Consider the following 20,899-nt stretch of genomic DNA (forward strand, 5'->3'; position numbering starts at 1 on the left):
AAAAATGTAAAGAAAAATAAAATTCGTAAAAAAAATTATAAAAGTTATCGTACCGAAAGAAGCATTTTATAATTTTTCTATAACTTTTATTGATTTTTATTTTTTTTATTTTTTGTCACATGTCACTTTATGTTGCTGCATGCGACGGCCTTAACTGAAAAAAATGGGGTTGTTAACTTTAATAGTCAACGGTTAAAGGGCCTTTTTTTATGCATTTTATAAATTTTTTTTATGATTTTTATAAAATTTTATATTTTTTTCTAATATTTAATAAAATTAAATATTTTTATATATTTTTTAATATTTAATATTTTTATGTTTTTTATTATTTATTTTTTTGGCACATGTCAGGGCCATAGTTATGAAACGTGGTGGTTTTATTTGAAAAAATTAGAGGTGATTAGCTTTAACAGTGAAATGATCTTTTGATGCATTTTGGAAATTGAGTGCAAAAAAAAAGTAGGGGCTTAATTGCGTTTTGTGAAAAATTTTGAGGGCCTTTTTGATGCATTTTGGTAGTTCAAGTACTCAATTGAATGAAAAAAATAGGAGCTTATTTATTATTATTTTTTTTTAAAAGTTTGAGAGCTTTTTTTTATGTATTTTAAAAATTTAAGTACCCAATTGAGTAAAAAAAAGCAGTAACTTTTTTTTTTGAAATGATGTAAAATGTTTTAAGTATTTAGTATAACACGTTTAATAGATACATATTTTATAATTAGAATTATTTATATTGTATTTATATTTATACAATTTATCAAAAGAACACAAATTAACTCTATTATATGATAATTTATTCTCATTTTTTATTAAACCAATACGTCCCTTTACCATTCTTAAAATTCCAAAAATTTAGCTGCCTTTATATGGATTTTGGGTTGGAATGTATTTTGGTAATGTATAGCACATAAGGTTTGGTGGATGTGTTGTCATTTTTCTTACAAGGCAGAGCTAGTTATTCAGTCATAATTAAAGCAAAACATTAGGTCAAATATCCTATTCCTGCTTGAATTTGAAAGATATGATACCATCTCTTCCTGTTAAAGATTTAGCCTTGGTCGCAATATCTCAAGATTTTAATTTCGTCTTTGACGGACACACTTTGTCATCGCTTAGTTAAGTTCTATTACCGCAATATTTTATCTTGGTCATATTAGATTTTTTACATATTCATCTTGGCATGATATGTGCTAAGTTGTTCGGTAGTTCATATATAATTTTTCGTTAGGAGTAGTTTGTATAAAATTTTTCACAAAGAATAGTTCGTGTCAACCCTTCATATGATACGGTCCATAAACGACCTTCCACAATCCTAAGCACCTTTCGTGAGAACCACCAAAATATAATCGCCTCGTACGACCCTAAGGGAGAGTGTCAAAGCATAACCACATAGTACACTCCACGTTGACAGTTGACTTGCACAACTATGCAAGTACAAGCTTGAGTGCACGAGTAATCAAAGATCGACTCTCTCCCTTAACAAACTCTTTTTCTTCTTCTCCCCTTCCATCTCCTACTTCTCTCTCTTCTTGCCACCCACTCTCCACCTGTCATATGTGAACCAACACTTCCCTCCATCATCCTCTCCTCTCTGTTAGTAACCTGTATCAACAGATTTTGATAGGAAGAAGAAAAAATATCATGTTAAATTTGTTTCAATTTCAAATTTAAGCAAATTGATCCTTTAAAAAATATCTATCAATAACAAAAGTTAATTTAATCTTTGTCAAGTATAATATACAATAAAAAATATTCAAAAGGGTCAAGCTTGAAAATGAGATCATGATTAAGCAAGAAGAAAAACCATCCTACTTTATCTCTACCAACAAAACCAAACTAGCATTTTTAAATTGCTATCGGAATTTTTCATCATTCAGACGTCTTTAATCTTTCGAACATTTGTTAATTTAAACCAGAGATGGATCCTCATTAGGATAGGGCTTAAGGGGATTTCGCCTTCTAAAATTTTTGAAAGTTTTAATTATGCCTCCTAAAATTTTTAAAAATTATTATTAAACCTTTGAATTTTTTAAAAACTTCAAATAGACTCTTTCACTTTCTTTTTTTTTTCTTTTTTTTTTGTAAATTTTCATAAATCTCTAAAATTTTGGAGCTTTTAATTAGACCTACCAAAATTTTGGAAATTTTCACTAAAATTCTCAAAACTTTTAAAAATTTTAATTAACCCCTAAAATTTAATTCCAAAATTCACCACATATGTAAACCCCAAAAACAATGATCTTAATTTTTTTATATTTTTATTTATTATTATTTTTAAATAATTATCTTAATTTTTTAAATATTTACATTATACTATTAGATATTACTATAAATTTAAAACCCATGTATCATTTTTTAAAGGATGTTTTAAAAAAAATAAATTAAATTCATCTCCAATTTTAAATATATGAAAAAGACGTATTTATATGGGCAGTGAAAGATGGAGAGAGAAGATAATTTTATTTCAAGTCTCTCAGTTTTATTTTTTCAATTTAATCCATAATTTTAAGTTTTAATTTATTCAATTTAATCCCTCACACCATGTTATAATTGAGTCTTAAATGTTTTTTATTTGTTCATTTCATGGATGCAGTTATGGGTTTATGCAATTTGGTCAATAATTAGTTTTAATTATTGTTTGATTTATTAGTTTTAATTCTTTTTCAATAATCAGTTTGTACTTTTTCTTCTAAGGTCAAGCAGAAAATTATAAAAAAATATATATTTAATATATTTTAATTGATACATTATAATCAATTTATGCATCGCACGAGTAAAAAAAAAATAATTATGTATATCACATTAGTATAATAAAAATTACAATATATTATCAACTTTTTTTAGTAGAAAAAAAAGCATAAAACGATTACGAAAAACCACACATTTTAAGAACTATAAAAGCTCATTTTATCAGCTAACAGAAGTCCTTAGGTCGAAATTAAAAGCCCAGATACCGTAAGCTTTATCGTATAATCAACAATCACGTTTTAAGATCTAACACTCGCATGATCAACTTTTTATTCTAAATATTAAAGCGAATGTTGAATAATTATTTGTTAGAGTAATTATAAAATTATTAGATGGATGCAAATAATGATGATTAATGTAACATATTATTACTTTTAATAAAAAAATTTGAATAATTGATATATAATTTAATTAATATATACAATAACTTATATATTAAAAATAAATCCAATCCAAAATCGTAAATAAATAATTAATTAAATGGATGGAGGGGTCTAGAGCAGGGGCGAAGTCAGAACAAAATTTTAGGGGGGGTCGGATAAAATTTTAATTTTTTATAGTTTATATCTTTATAATTTGTAAAGGATTAAATCAAATTTTTATAATTTTAGGGGGACCAAAGTACAATTTAACCTTTACTAATTTAAATTTTTTAAAAAAATTTAAAGGCTAAAAGAGTAATTTTACATTTTAGGGGGGCCGGGGCCCATGCCACCTCCCTGGCTTTGTCCCTGGTCTAGAAAATGTAAGTGGATTGAAGAATCTAACACCAACATTGACATATTTTTTACACCAAAAGTCATTAAATTATTAATAAATTTATATTTTGGTCATTCAACTTTAAAAATTATAAAAGTGATCATTGAACTAATTAAAATTTTTTATTTAAATCATGCATTGTTAAGTTATTTTTAAAAAATCTGTCTCATGAGCTTCAAGTAATAACTCAACAATCAGTATAATGGATTAGTACTCATCAAGGAGTAGAATATATCTTAATTTCAAGTTGATTTGATGGTCAGTGTCAGAGATCGGAAAAGAAAGTTGTTTGGATTTCGATTTGTGAATTCGTGACGCTCAAACTTGTATCATACAAAAAATTGAACCATAGGAGAGAAGGAGAAAAAGAAAATTTCTAATTAGTGCAAGTGATGCGAACAAATAATGCCATTTAATAATCATTTTAATAGTCTAGTAACTTAAACAAAGACTTTGAACCTCAACACATGGCTTGATGGTCAAAGGTGTTCACCGCCCCAGGTGTGGCCTGGGTTCATGTAACAGCCTAATTTTTAGTGGTGTCGGAACAGTGATTCGAGATCACTAAATCGGACAAATGAGTAGGAAATATTATTAATTTAGTGAGTATAAGTTAAATGTGAAGTTAGGAAAAATTTGGAAGTAGTGAATAGTGTACTAAAAATAAATATTAAAATAATTAGAATCGAAAACGAGGTATCGAGACCTCGAGAATTTTAAATCGAGCCATAAATATTTTTATAAATATTTATAGAGTGTTAATAAGTCAGTATTAAAGTTTCGTCAAGAAATTTTAAAGTTCTGATAGTTAATTGAACTTGTGAGTTTATATGGCTAAATTTTAGTGATTATTTGTTAATTTTATGAATTTCATGATGTGTTATTTCATATGTATTGATGATAAAATCGTGAATAATGTAAAAGCATGAAAATTGAATAAATGATCAAATTGAGCATTTCAGCTCAGTGACAAGATGAATTGAAGGAAAAGACCATGGTTGGACCATGGCAACAAGTGATAAGTGATAGCTTCGGCTACACTTATCTGATCAAGGATAAGTGAAAGTGATAAGTAATAGCTTCGGCTACACTTATCTGATCAAGGACAAATGACAAGTGAAAATGCAACACCCCTACCCGTATTCATTGCCGGAATAGGGTACGAGGCATTACCGGAGTTTACTGAACATTTTCAGATAATTTTGAGTCATTTATTATTCATATTTTGAAATAATCATAACGTCTCTCTATTGGGCCCTCGAAGCCCAAAACATACATTAGAAACCAACTGGAATAAAATCGAGATCATAAAAAAAAATTCGCAAAATCTTAAATTATATTTTCATCTAAGTACTTACCATTTCAATGCTCATTATAATTAAACATGTTACCATTCAATCAATAGCTTGACACTTGTCTAAGCGTCAAACAACAACATTGTTAGTATACTTGCACATAATTCATATAAATTCAACATTGATATACCTATTTTCTCAACATATCACACTTGAGTTTAATAATAGTCTCAACTTACATAATTTCTTTGTATCAACATATCAAAGATAATTATATATGTACATGTCACAAAATATATTATTCTCTTACTGTTTCTTCATAAGCATATATCATTCATTTCGTTATATCAATATTTCATGAACCATCATTTCCTTATATCTTGTTTATATTTATTTCGGTAATAGTTCGTATTAAACTTAACATAAATTAAATTCCATGTACCTATACTTATTTCATTTATCTATCTTCTTAATTATTTCATACAACTATTTTGTACATATATTTCCATATGACCAATTCCTGTAAACATTTCACACAACCATTTCATATAACCATTCCATCTGATACATATTACCTGAATATCGATTGTTCAATAGATATCTTGGCGTTTCTCTTCCTCGATCTTATTTATCTTCGACATGATGTCATAGTATCTTTCAACTATGGTTTTACTCGTTTTCTGTCATGTTGCCGTGGTATCTTTCAACCATAGTCTTATTCATTTTCCCGTCATGTTGCCATGGTATCTTTCAACCATGGTCTTACTCATTTCATGTCCGGTTGCCATGGTATCTTTCAACCATGGTCTTATTCATTTCATATCACGTTGCCATGGTATCTTTCAACCATGGTCTTACACATTTCATATCACGTTGCCATGGTATCTTTCAACCATGGTCTTATTCATTTTCCCGTCATGTTGCCATGGTATCTTTCAACCATGGTCTTACTCATTTCATATCAGGTTGCCATGGTATCTTTCAACCATGGTCTTACACATTTCATATCATGTTGCCATGGTATCTTTCAACCATGGTCTTACACATTTCATATCAAGTTGTCATGGTATCTTTCAACCATGGTCTTACACATTCCATATCAGAGAGCACACTCCCGCGAACCTCATCCTTACAGTGGGATTACCAGTCCAGGCTAAATCCCTGTAATATAAACTCATAGAGTATTGTCGGGATTACCAGTCCAGGCTAAATCCCCTGGAACGACAATTACTCTAATGAGCTTGGATCTAAATTACCAGTCCAGGCTAAATTCAGAACCTAATTCGAATTACCCGTCCGGGCTAAATCCATTTTCCACATATCCTTCTGGAGGGCTATATCAGGATAGGATCACCCGTTCGGGATAGATCATTTTTACCGTCAATTCCTTTTCAGAGATCCATCGAATTTTCCTTCCATTCAACCGGGATTTTTTTCCCTTTTTTTTTTCAAATATATCAATGTTTCATAAATTTCCATATAATGAACATTCAAATCATATTCATAAAAAAACATGCATTTCAAGCATTTAAGAATATAATTCAAGTTACATGAACTTACTTGGCAAAATTGCAGAAATATCAAGATTAATGGGCATTTTGGTAATTTACCATTTTCCCAATTTTCACCCTATCTTAAATTGAAAATTTCATTCAATTTATTAATTTAGATAATAAAAAAATTCATTCCTTTCAATTTGGTCATTTTTGACATTTTTACAAAATTACCCCTGAAGTTTTACTTTTATTCAATTCAGTCCTTAAGCCTAAAACATGCAAATTAGCCATGCTAGCTGGATATTCATATATATTTTCCTCCTCCTCCTCTCCATTCCACATCCTTAATGTATATAACACACTTGTAAGTAACATTATCTATAATCTTTATTATTTACTTTTATGAATATTCAAGCTGGTCATCTGTGTCATACTCACTAAATTATTTATATCTGGAGCTATATAACTCCAAATTAAGATCCGATAATTTTCCCTGAAACTAGACTCATATATCTTCTTACCATAAAATTTTCAGAATTTTTTGTTTATCCAATAAGTACAGTTTATTCTTTAAAGTTACCCCTGTTTTGCTGTCTAACAGTTCCGACTCTTCTTCACTAAAAATTAATTATATCCTCGTACAAGATTCAAATGATGTTGTCGTTTGTTTCTATGGAAAATAGGCTTATTAAGGATTCTAAACATATAAATTTAAGCTCATTAATTATTTTTCTCTAATTTTTTATGATTTTCCAAAGTCAAAACAGGGGAACCCAAAATCATTCTGACCTTGTCTCATAAAATTTATTATATCTCATGATTCACAATTCCATTGCTTACATCTTTTCTTTTATAAGAAGCTAGACTCAATAAGCTTTAATTTTATATTTTATTCATCCACTAATTCGATTTATGAAATTTTTGGTGATTTTTCAAATTTACACTACTGCTGCTGTCCAAAACAGTTTTAGTGAAAAATGTTGATTTCCACTTTGCCCCAAATTTCACAGTTTATACAATTCAGTCCTTGCTCAATTAACCCCTCAATTGAGCTAATTTTTATAAATTAATACTTTAGTCTATCATTTTAAACTTCTTCATAACCCCTAAAAATCAGAACTTTAGCATTAGACATTAATTCCAAACTCTTTCTTAATTAGGTCCTAAAATGAATTTCCATCAATTTTACTTGATAAAATCATCATATACCAAAAGTAAAGCTTCAATTCTATGATTATTCATCATATTATTTCAGCACTCATCCATAAAAACTTTAAAAATTAGCCATGGAATCAAAAACTAATGAAATAGTAAGTTGGACCCAAATGTAAAATTCCAAAAACATAGAAATTTCAAGGAGAAAGCAAGAATTAAACTTACATGAAGCTAGAGCATGAAAACCAGCTTGAACCCCCTTCCATGGCTGTTTTTCAGCTGATGAATATGAAGAGAAATGAAGAGAATTCTAGATATTCCAATTTAGTCCCATTTTTATTTAGCTAATTTTGGAAATTTTCCAATTTTGCCCTTATTTCACCCATTTCCTGATTTTTCTCAGCTATTGCCGCCCAAAATATCTCCTTTGGGCTTATTTTCACTTTAGGTCCTTCCTCATTTGACAATTGAGCTATTTAATCCTTTTAGCAACTTTTACACATTTTCCAATTTAATCCTTTTTATTTAATTGGCCACCCAAACGTCAAAATTTTCTAACGAAATTTTAATACTACCTTATTGACATTCCGTAAATATTTATAAAAATATTTATGGCTCGGTTTATAACATCGAGATCTCGATACCTCTTTTTCTCAATTTCTTGACCAACTAAATTTTTATAAAACACAATTTACTATTCCAAAAATCTTTTAAAAACTACATTTGGCTCGTAAATATTAAATAATATAATCTACGAGTTCAGTTTTCAGATTTGATGGTCTCAAACCACTATTTTCGACATCGTTGAAATTCAGGCTATTACAGAAAAGTGGTAGCTTCGGCTACCTGATCAGTGAAAAGTGGTAGCTTCTGCTACCTAATCAGTTAATAGTGGTAGCTTCGGCTACAAGTGACAAGTGATTTCCGTATAAGACCATATCTGGGATATGACATCCGTGTGATATATGCTACTGTATAAGACCATATCTGGGATATGGCATCAGTGAGATATGTGATTCGTGTAAGACCATAGCTGGGCTATGGCATCGATATGTGATATGTGATTACGTGTAAGACCATAGCTGGGCTATGACATTGATATATGAAGATGTGTAAGACCATAGTTGAACTATGACATCGAGTAAACGAAGTACTCAATTCCGTAAGACATTCATTAATTTGACAAAGTTTGGTAAGTGTTACATATAATTATGTGATACAGGAAGTACGAGTTGATAAGATATGAGTATAGAACTTGGCTGATAAATGAATTCATTTGTGATATTATAATTGTTCATCTTGAATGTATTGTCTATATGTATTGATAATTCAAACGTATTAATGAATAAAGTTCCGACATGGAATAAATTGAATACGAGACAAATAATTATGAAATTGAACTCGGAATTCATGAAAATGATGGTTATTGATATATGGAGACATGAGACATTGGTATATGAATATGGAAAATGTTTGATAAATGTGTTTATTCATAATTATCGAATTATATACCTCATATGTACTATTTGCATAAAGATGATATTTCAAATACTTTGGTTATTTAAGCTTAAATATGAAACAGTATGAAATCAAGATAAGTTGTTATAAAAATATATTTAGATTACAGAGATATGGCTGATATATGTTGTATAATTACATAACTTGAAATTGTGTATATATATGAGAAATTTAATGAGAAATGAGCCCATACACGTTTCTTGTTATTTATATGAAGTGTACGACTGACAAGGGTGATGAAGTTATAAACAGAGAGTTACACGGGTTGAAAACACGGGCGTGTGACTCTCCAAAGTGTGAAAATTTTCTAAGTGTTGCAAAAGTTTCATATGTTTACGGTTTGGTCCCGAACCACCCTGAATGTATGTTTTGGGCCCCATAGGCCCATATAAGGGACGTTAAACATATGCATGAAAGTTATTAATTTAGAAGAAATTTTATGGATGATTTTTACATGATTGATCATATTAAGTTCGGTAATGCCTCGTACCCTATTCTAGGCTCGAAATACGGATAGGGAGTGTTACAGTTCAAGTCGCGTTAATCATATTTGTTGTTTGGGCTTTGCCCTATTATTGTAATTTACAAAAAGAATAAAAGTAAATGAAGACTTCCTTATAATTCAGTGATTATTTTGTAATATTTTGAAATTAAGTGAATACAATATAATTTTACTAATAATTTAGTGACAATGAGTGCAATTTATCCTTTTTATGTTTTGTATAGAACAAAAAGGAAGTTATTTGCATGCATACATGTATATATAATCTATATACGTATACATCGGACCCACGAAATTTGACATTTTGATCCATTTATTCAAAGAGATTGGGAATATATCAAAATAATGCGGACAGGTTTAAAGATCAGCAGCAAAGTTGCATTCAAATTTTCACTTTACGAGAAAAAATGTTCGGGTGCGAATGTTTCTACAGGAAGAAAATGGATTTGTTGCCTCTTTCAGACCCTGAACCCTTCTCCCTTCCAGCACCTCTCCCTCAATGGCCTCATGGTATTACAATTTTGATTTTTTGGGTTTTCTTCGCATTGTGTGTTTCGTTAATGGGTTTGCTTCTTCTTCTTTTTTGATTGGATTTTTTTAGCCTCGATTTGTCCTTTTCATTGTTATTTTCTGATTGATGGGGGTGATTTCATGAGCTACTATTTTACTTATTGTATGAACTGATGTTATTTTTCAACCTTGTTTTGGAAAGTTTGCAACAATATGTTTACCTCTTTGTTATATCGAATTATGGATCAGTTAGGTAGCTGCAAATATGAGATTTTGTTTTCACATCTATGATGAATGCAAATATATATATAGCTTGAACTTGGGGATGTTGAGTATGGTATCATGTTTATTAAACATATCATGTTCGTGTTATGTTTTCGTCTTGTTTCTAAATTTTCCGGGTTTAGATCGGCTTATTGATCAGTAATATGAGTTGTAGTTTCCACTTCTACAATGAATGCAAAAATTTAGTTTGTAGTTGGGATTTTTTGAGTGCAGTGTAGTTCTCAGTTATAGTTTTTGTTCTTAATACAAGATTGAAATGATGAAACAAACAATAAAATCTGGGAAATTCTTGAAGAACAAAAAAATTAGCAGGCTAAGAACAGAGGGTTCTGTTTAAAAACTAATTTACTGCATTTGAATAGGCAATTGAGTTTTGATCTAATGATATCAGAGATGTAGTCTTTCCATATAGGTATATACGTTCTTATGCTTCTTCAGTTTTCCTTTCAAATGATGTAAGCTTTTGAGACCAACAAATCTTGAGAAACACAGCTTTGAAAGATCCCGCTTTTGAAAGAATTTTAGCCTTCTCAATCCCCTACAGATCTTTGTGTTTGAGAGGCCGAATTGTTATGTCCTTAGACTTCCTGCAGAGAAAGTAAGCACTTCTACTGATAGATGAAATCCAGATATATGAAACTGAGGTAGTGTAGAAAATCTATCTAACATGGTTATACAATTATCCAAGAAGTAATGAAATGTTATATGATTTGGTGGTATGTTACACTGACTCTTCATTTTTTTTTTAAAGTATTCATATTTGACACCCTTGGTTTTTTCACACATATTTGGAAATCGGTGTGGAGACACGATATACATGTATGCATGTCCTATACTTGCTTCTGAGTCCAGATAATATAGGTGCTGGATACGAATCCGTTTACTCCAATTAATTCTTTGTAGCTTATGCTGACAAGGCCACTATGTTCTACTTTGATTATTTTTTTAATTGTGGGTGAACAAGAGCAAATCTTTTTTCCTAGAACTGTTTCATTTGTTAATTTTGTATTCCTTTCAAAAAACAAATATGATACATCAAATTGTTTTTTCCATGAACTCGAGATGTGGCCCACTGTTGTTGCATAAATACCTTGAGTGTGAATGGTAGGCGTGGATATTTGTCTGACATGGGTATACTCAATTTTTTTTTCAAGATTTCCATCTAGTCGGAGGGTCCTTGGAGGATTGTATCCTTGTAGTTATATCCGGATATTGTGTAGGACATAGGTTCTTCAAGAAAATAATAAGTCAGAGCAACATAAGCCAAATCCCCCATTCCCAAATAAAAGTTTTTCAGCACTTATTTTTGAGCTTTTCTCTTATGTTTGAGTAGCATCTCTTTGTTTCATCATTCTTCTTCGTCATATGTCAGCTAAAACAATCTATAGGGTCCATTATTGAATTCTTGAACTGGGATGTGAGTGTCAGATGTGTATGTGTCTGACACAGCAAGGTCAGATTTTTAAAATTTTTCTATGTATTTGGAGGATCCTTGTATGCCATATCTCTGTTCCCATATTTGGACACGTCTGTTGGACACTAATATTTCAAGAAAAATGAATAGTCGGAACAACATAAGTTTTGATGTCATGTGATGTTTAAATGCAGCATAGTCCATAGCGGAGGCTGGTAAAATACAATGCAAGTTCAAGTCAAAAGGTTCACTTGAGCTGATGTGGTTTTATCATTTTGTATATGACTTATCTTGAAATTTCTTTTATTGACCTGCCTGCATTTTCAGGTCAGGGATTTTCTTCTGGAAAATTAAATCTCGGAGAACTCGAAGTCGTTAAAATCTCGAGATTTAAGTTCATCTGGAGCAGTAACTTGGAGGACAAGAAAAAAGGTGTCACGTTTTATAAACCAGTTGGAATACCTGATGGATTTTATATCCTTGGTCACTATTGTCAATCTAATGACCAACCTTTAAGAGGTTTTGTTCTTGTTGCTCGAGAGGCACCTTCCAAATCTGAAGCCACTGATTTCTCAACTCGTGTTACTTCACCAGCCCTTAGGGAGCCTCTCGATTATACACTAGCTTGGAAATCGAATGATGGGAGAGAGGGAAGTCTTGAAGGTTGCGGTTTCTTCTGGTTGCCACAGCCTCCCGAGGGTTACAAGTCCGTAGGTTTTTTGGTCACAAGTTCTAAAAAACCAAAATTAGATAAAGTGAGATGTGTTCGAGCTGACCTAACTGATAGATGCGAAAAGTATCGAGTTATGCATTCGGAATTTTCGTTTCGAGTTTGGAGCACAAGACCGTATCATCGAGGGATGCTGAGGAGAGGTGTCTCCGTTGGGACTTTTTCTTGCATTAGTGATTCGATACCTGGACTAGAACTGCCTCTCTCATGCTTGAAGAATTTAGATCCTTCACTACATGGAATGCCAAACTGTGATCAGATTCATGCACTAATAAACCACTATGGACCTACATTCTTCTTTCATCCTGATGAAATCTACTTGCCTTCTTCAGTTTCATGGTTTTTCGAGAATGGAGCACTTCTGTTCAGAAAGGGGGACTCAGTAGGTGAACCAATTGATGTCGGTGGCTCGAATCTACCTAGTGGTGGCTGCAATGACGGAGAATTTTGGATTGATTTGCCAAGTGGTGATCAGAGGAAAACTATCAAACTAGGAAATTTGGCAAGTGCTAAACTTTATCTACATGTGAAACCAGCACTTGGTGGGACTTTCACTGATATTGCTCTGTGGATTTTCTGCCCCTTCAACGGACCAGCAACTCTTAAAGTCGGTATTATGAACATTGCACTTAACAAGATCGGACAGCATGTATGTGATTGGGAGCATGTTACACTCCGCATATGCAACTTTGCAGGAGAGCTTTGGAGCATATACTTCTCTCAGCACAGTGGTGGTGTATGGGTGAATGCATATGAATTGGAATACATACAAGGAAATAAAGCGATCATCTACTCGTCAAGAAATGGACACGCTAGCTTTCCTCACCCTGGGACTTACATTCAGGGTTCTGCAAAACTAGGAATCGGTATTCGAAACGATTGCGCTAGTAGTAACTTCTACGTAAATTCAAGTACTCATTACGAACTTGTTGCAGCTGAGTATCTTGGAGATGGGATCGTAGCTGAGCCTGGTTGGTTGCAGTTTATGCGAAAATGGGGTCCAACTATTGTCTATGATTCGAGAACTGAATTGGATAAAATTGTTCATGTTTTACCGGTGATGCTTCAATCTTCGGTGAAGAACTTTTTTTATAAGCTTCCGGTTGAGCTTTATGGAGAGGAAGGCCCTACTGGTCCTAAGGAGAAGAATAATTGGGTTGGCGATGAAAGAGGCTAGTTTTGTGGGTTAGCCTCTGATCTTAATAGCATCTTGCTGGTTCTCATCTGCTGCCCAGCAAGTACCGGACATTGCCCCGGTGGGAGTGTATGTGCTTCCTAGGCTGCCGTCCTTGTGTTCATAGTACAACTGTTGTTGAATTACATGTTCATACCCGGTCTAATGATTTGTATATTTATCATATCCGTTGTTTCGGCTTTTCAATTTTCTTGAAGTGTCTATATCCGATGTTTGTGTGGAGTGCATATTTTGATACTGAGTATAGAGATATAGTTCTTCAAAAATTCTCTAAATATATAAAAAAAATCTTTGAAAATATGACATTTGTACACTGTTTGACAAAAGCCTCAGTGCTCCATAGACATTTTTTTTATGGAATAATGCTTTGAGTACGTTTAAATATAGACATGAGATATGATCTTTTACGAATCTTTAAAATACATAAAATATATTTATATCATCTAGTCATATATGATACAATCATGTTCAAATAACACGTCATTTTTGTTGCTAACATTAAAAAAATCAATATAAATAATTAACTATTCACTCAAATTTACTTTTATATTTTAAATTAGTTTTTTTTAATTAATAAAAATAGCAATCTATTTTAAAAACAACTACTGTTATGTTATTTTAATCCATGGATATACTTATTTTTACTACCTTATTAGTAATAATTGTGAAAGTTTTAATCGGTTAGGTCACCGGTAAACCTATTCATGGCCAGGCTAGGTCGGATTCGGGCCGAGCTTTAATCAATTTCTAGGCCCGTTTGATAGATCCAAGCTTGGGCCGGTCTGTATTATTGATGTTAAATCTAGGCTCAACCCGTATAATTTTTTTATTAAAAAATTGGCAGCAAAACAATAACAAAATTGTGAGAAAACACCAACAAAACAACAGGAAAATAATAGTTTTTTTTTTTGCAAATATGGGTTGGGCCTAGGCCAAAAGAACCTTACTCGAGGTCTGACCCATTTTTTAAATAGGCCTTATTTTTTTATCCAATCCCATTTTTCAGGCCTATATTTTTGCCCAAACCTTTCCACTTTTTAGGCGAGCCAGGTGACCCAACACATGGATAGGTCTAGTCACTAGTTTGTTGGTCCGACCAATTCGATCAACCCAATTAAATAAAATTATAACAATTAAAATATTAAAAAATTCGATTCAAAACCCTCTCTGAACTGATATCTTAGTTGGTTCCCGATTCAACCGAACGGTCCTGTTCAAACAACCTTGATAATTATTTTAAGATAGTTCAATAAAATATTACTCTATTAATGCACTTAAGGACACTTGAACCTACATATTCTTAATTGTTACAATAACAACTATACCAACTGAATTAAGGCTTAATCAGCTTTTAGTATCATGTTTTAAAATGTTATATATTTTAAAATAAATTTTGATATATTAATATTTTGTGTTGCATAAATTTAAACATACGTATCTCCTTTTCATTTGAATTAACAAGTTTGCAGCATTCATATTTAAAAATAAAACAAGAATTTGCCGATTGAGTCTTATCTTAATTGGCATAAGCATTGTTGCCAATGCAGGAGGATATAGGTTCGAGTGTGCTAAAGCACATTATCCTTCAATTTACGGGTTAGGGAGAGGTTATGGATAGTTTTAGGCGTTGTATCAAAAAGAGCAAATATGATCAAAACCTATAAATTATGTTTGTAGAAAGGATATTTTATATTTATATAAAATTTAATACGTTAATGATTTATTATAAAAATATAAAAATACTAATATATTAGTGGATTAAATACGTTAAAAATATTTGTACTTTCCGTATATTTAAAATTTAGTCTCTCTATTTTTATTTTTATAAATTTAACTTCTCTATATTCGAATTCGAATAAAAAATAAAGCCTAATTAAACCAAATACTAAAAAACAAAATCTAAATAATTGCAAGCTTGTATGGATTCTCGGTCTATATTTTATTTTGATAATTTTTTTGTTTGTTTGTTTGCTTAATTAGGTTGTGTATGATCGATTAAAAGGTTGTTTGATAATATAAAAAATTAAACACAAAATTTTATAAGTGTTAAATTTATATTATAAAAATTATTTGTTAATTTTTTTTTTGGTAATGAATAAATTTTGATTTTTGGAAATTACTTGTTTTATAATTTTAATCTTAATGATATAATTTTTAATATTATTTTGAATAAGTTAATATAAAATTAAATATAACCATTTGAATGTTTTATTTTTTTATTTTAATAAAAGTAAAGAGATAACTTGTTTTAAATATAATTTTAAAAATAAAATTAATTAAACAATTTTAAAATTAAGTGATAAATAGTTATTTATCTACTTATTTTACTTAATAATTTTTTTGTCAAAAAAATTAAATTAAATGAACATTTATCTTGATTATAGAACACATTTAAAATTTAAATATTATTTTTTTAATAGATGAATATTTTCAATGAATTATCAAATAAATGATAAGTGTTAACCATTATATAAAAAACATAGTTTTAATTTTCGATTGAGTTTTAACTCAATTGGCATGAGCATTATGTGGGTTCGAGTATGCTCATGTGCATTATCTTCCTATTTATGAGTCGGGGAGAGATTATAAGTAGCTCTAGACATTATATCAAAAAGAGCAGATATAATTAGAACTTATAATGAGATTACGTGCTAGCGAACAACAATTATCAAATTCCAATTATACCCTTTCATTCGTCTAGTTTTTAGTCTGGTTTAGATACCCTTGTTTTATTATTTTAGGATAAAGCAACATTTAGACTTCAATTTGATAAGAATTTTCAATTTAATCCCTAAATTTTTTGTACACTTTAATCTTGAAATTTGACAAAATTTCCTAATTTTGTATATGGGATGACATGCCACTCTCGCATTATCACCTGAAAAATTAAAATATTCTTATAAATAAACTAGAAATCTTATCATATGCATATCTATGTGAAAAACACGAATTTAGAACATAGATGAAGTTAATTTGTGATACTAACTCAATCAAATACATTATGTGTGTGGAAACTACGTATTTAGAACACATGGATGCATCATAAAATAACATATAATAAATAATGAAATGTAAGGTTGAAACTAATAAAAATAACAACAGATGCAATATGTACGAAATTAAAAAAAAAGTAGTTTATCTTGTGAGGAAAAAAATTGTTATAGATAAATACATTATATTAATAATATTAAATTCACTCTTATTGTTTATAATAGTATTATCATTTTATTATAGCACGTCAAAAAGAGATAAAGTTAGTGAAAAGACAATTTAATATTGAAATTCTATTCTTTAAAAATTAAATATCAAGTTGACTCAGAATAACAATGCAATTAAGTGACAGTGATAATATACAAGTTCGGTGAGAGAAAATATTTTTCATTAAAAGTTAATTTTATTTAAGTTTGCTGTACTAACCCTTACTTGTATCCATTGCCGGTGTAGGATTATGAAGTATTACTGAACAATACACATCATTTAATATCCAAATCTCAAGCATTCATACATTCATGTACATATATCTTTCAATATAATGATATTGTCCCTAATCAGGGCCTACGAGGCCTTAAACATGCTTTAGTTTGGGACTAAATTGATAACATTTGTAAACTTTAGAAAACTTAGAAAATTTTCATGCATACAGAGATCACACGCTCGTGTAAACAGGCTGTGTGCCTCACACGACTAGTAGTCACGTCCGTGTCTTAGGCCGTGTAAAAATAGGGCATACATACTGACTTACATCACATGGCCGAGGACACGCCTGTATGCCAGTCTGTGTGAAAACTAGAGGGTATTCTGACTTGGATCACACGGGTAGAGACACGGGCGTGTGTCCAGCTCGTGTGGAGCATACTGACTTCAATTCAATTTCAACACCAGGGGACACACGATTGTGTAGCATGACCGTGTGTCGCATACGGCTGAGACACACGCTCGTGTCTCTATCCGTGTGGACAAAAATAGGCCATTTGCAAAGCCAATTTGCCACCCTTTTTGCACATACCAAAACAAGCTCTTATGGTACCATTTTTAGTCACAAAAATGCAGCTAAAGTTCATCAACCAATATAAAAATATGTCAAATCCCTTTCAACCATGAAATATCATTGATAATTAACCAAAATAATTTAACCATCTAGCCATCATGAAAACCATACCAAGCTTACCAAATCATAAGGCATTGTAAACCACCTTACATGGCTAAAAATATACCAAACATTTACATAATTTATAAGCCAACTCTCACATATCACAATAACACTAGCCTATACATGCCATACACCATATTTACAAAGCATCAAAAGTACCAAAAAGTTGATCGATAGTGTGACGATGTTCCTGATGATCCCCGAGTCCGAGCTAACTTCAATGATCTATAAAACAGGGAAAGAACACTCAAAGTAAGCTTTAAAAGCTTAGCAAGCAATATACAAATAAATTTACCACATGAATCAACATCATTTTCATCCATAGGCAAACTATGAGTAAGCACATATAAGCTCACAAACCTTTCTCAATGTATACATATACAATATCATAAGTGAATTAATCAAATACTTCCCTTTTCAATACTTGTATGAATCTCATATGTACCTAAGTCACTTAACTCATTCACACATTCTTTCTCGACTTGACTTTGCCTGTTGAACCTTTTGGAATTGTTAAGGATACTCGGAAATCACATATAGCTCTTACAATGCCATATCTCAGATATAGTCTTACATATTATCACATATCGATGCCGATAGCCTTGCTATAATCTTACACAAAATCAAATAACGATGTCAATGTCCCAGACATGGTCTTACATGTAATCACATAATGATGCCGATGTCCCAGACATGATCTTACACATAATCACATCTCGTTAATCCTAATGTCATGACATTCGTATCCTATACTATTCCTAAGGTTCGTAAGGGACTTTTGGATATTGTAACCCTGTCGATTCTTGTTCATATTTGATCATTCAACATTCATAGCAGTTCAATGACAATTAAACATATATACTTTAATTTAAAGATATTTATTTGTATATGAACTTACCTTGTATTCGAGATAAACAGACTGGATCAACTATTCGATAACCTTTGATTTTCACTGATCTAAATCTGATTTCTTTCGTTCTTGATCTGTATACATTCAAAATTAACTCATTTATTCATTTAATCATTCAATTCAGTCCACAAACACCTATTTAGGCATTTTTACACTTTAGCCCCTAAAGTTATACATTTTTACAATTTAGTCCCTATTTCACAAATACACAAAATTCATGAAATTTCATTAAACCCAAGCCTATCTGAATTTTATATAGGTCCCTAGCAGCCAATAATTTCATTTATTTCACATTTCAACCCCTCAATTTACATTTTTCACAATTAAATTCCTAATAGGCATTTTTACTCAAAATCATTTAACAAAACTTGTATAACTATCAACAATTATTCATTTTTCATCATAAAACATTCATAAGCTCAAGCATTAATCAATTCCACTTCACAAAATCATTAACAACTTCAAAAATTAAGGCATGGGCTAGCTAGAATACAAAGCAACATTCTCAAAAACGTAGAAATCATCAAAAACTGAGCTCAAAACACTTACCAATCAAGCCTTGCAAGTACCGAACCGTAACAAGCTTCCAACCTCTCTTTTTTTCTTTGATATTCGGTCACCAAGAGGAAGATGAACACAAATTATGAATTTTGTTTTGTTTATTAACCTTTATTATCTAAATTACAAGTTTAACCTTAATGAATAAACATAAAATTTTATAATGCACATACATTAATGTCCATTAACACAACCAATGGTATAATATCATCATAAGGACTTTTAATTTAATCAACCATAGCAATTAAGCACTTTAAACAAATAGTATGTAACTTTTGCATTTTACGCGATTTAGTCATTTTTCTCAAATTGAGCTATTAAACGATAAAATTAGCTCACAAAATTTTTACACGTACATACTATCATGCTGTAAACACCAAAAATAATATAAAAATAATTTTCTAACCTCGGATTTGTAGTTCCGAAATCACTGTTCCAATTTAGTCAAAAACCGGACTGTTACATTTGCTCAATAAATTTTATTGGTGTAGTGGTAAAAAATTATTTGTAAATCTATTAAACATTAGTTTAATCTCTAGATATATTAATTTTAGTTATTTTATTTAATAAAAAGGTATATTAGTCATTTTCTCACCGAGTTGGCACCTGATTAATCCGTAACACGAACTCGAGGTTTTATTACTAGTAAATATAGATATACAAATTTGGTGAGAGAAAACATTTTATGTTAAAAGTTAATTTTTTTAAGTTTAATCATAAATTATTATTGATGTAGTGGTAAATAATTTGTTTATAAATTCATTAAACATGAATTCAATCCCTAAACACTTTAATTTTAGTTCTTTTATTTAAAAACTATATAAAAGTATGAAAATATAAAAAGATCATCAAAATAATAGTAGTAATCATTTAATAAAAGGTTATATTAGTTATTTTCTAACCGAGTTGGTACTTGATTAACCCGTGACACCAATCACAGTCAGAGTTAAATTAAATGTCTTACTAATGCAATTGGGGTGGTTTCAAATTTCAAGTAAAAAGATTAAAATACGCTTGAATAGTATAATTACAAAAATGTCTTACTAATGCGATTAGGGTGGGTTCAAATTTCACCATATGCATATTTTTATTTGTTTTCTTCAAGTAAAAAGATTAAAATACACTCAAGTAATATAACTTATTTTAATTACGAAAGGACATTTTGAGTGGTACCCAATTAACTCGTGACACCAACCCACAGTCATGGGCTAAATTAAATATTTTACGGGTAGGTTCAAATTTCACAATTTGCATATTTTTATTTGTTTTTTAAAGTAAAAATATTAAAATAGACTCGAATAAAATAATTTATTTTGATTACGAAAATATATTTTCGTAATTTCTATAATCAATTGATGTCTGATTGACTCCTGACACAAAATCAATTAGGAGCTTAAATAATGATATAGATTTAAGTAATAATGTGACACAATCATGTTTAGGGGTGAGTATTTGATTGATTTGAGTTGAATCAAGTAAAAATATTTTGAGTTAGTCGAGATGACGAATCTTATTTTAGCAATTAAACTCAATTTGAAAATTTTTCGAATCGAATCAAGTAAAAAAATTTCGAGTCAAGTCAAGTGAAGTTAACAAATCCTATTTTTTATACTCAATATTGTGTTTATATGGACCGATTTTTTAACAACATAAACAATATAATTGTTTTGCTTT

General features: G+C 30.5%; 1 protein-coding gene and 1 long non-coding RNA gene across 2 annotated transcripts; one reads left to right on the plus strand and one right to left on the minus strand.

Annotated features, from left to right (window-relative positions):
* The first annotated feature begins 9,804 nt into the window (after positions 1 to 9,804).
* LOC107961144 (uncharacterized) lies at positions 9,805 to 13,912 on the plus strand. Its single transcript, XM_016897378.2, has 2 exons — positions 9,805 to 9,983; positions 12,010 to 13,912. The coding sequence occupies exons 1-2, from the start codon at positions 9,881 to 9,883 to the stop codon at positions 13,587 to 13,589; spliced, it is 1,683 nt and encodes a 560-aa protein (XP_016752867.2). The 5' UTR covers positions 9,805 to 9,880; the 3' UTR covers positions 13,590 to 13,912.
* Positions 13,913 to 17,690: 3,778 nt separating this feature from the next.
* LOC107904131 (uncharacterized) lies at positions 17,691 to 19,320 on the minus strand. The gene is made up of 3 exons (XR_001686130.2): positions 19,217 to 19,320; positions 18,656 to 18,741; positions 17,691 to 17,982 (listed from the first exon to the last, which is right to left on the minus strand). It is a non-coding gene; the product is annotated as an uncharacterized lncRNA (long non-coding RNA).
* Between the last annotated feature and the right edge of the window lie 1,579 nt (positions 19,321 to 20,899).

This window comes from Gossypium hirsutum, chromosome A08 (assembly GCF_007990345.1).
Source record: "Gossypium hirsutum isolate 1008001.06 chromosome A08, Gossypium_hirsutum_v2.1, whole genome shotgun sequence".
Lineage (NCBI taxonomy): Eukaryota > Viridiplantae > Streptophyta > Magnoliopsida > Malvales > Malvaceae > Gossypium > Gossypium hirsutum.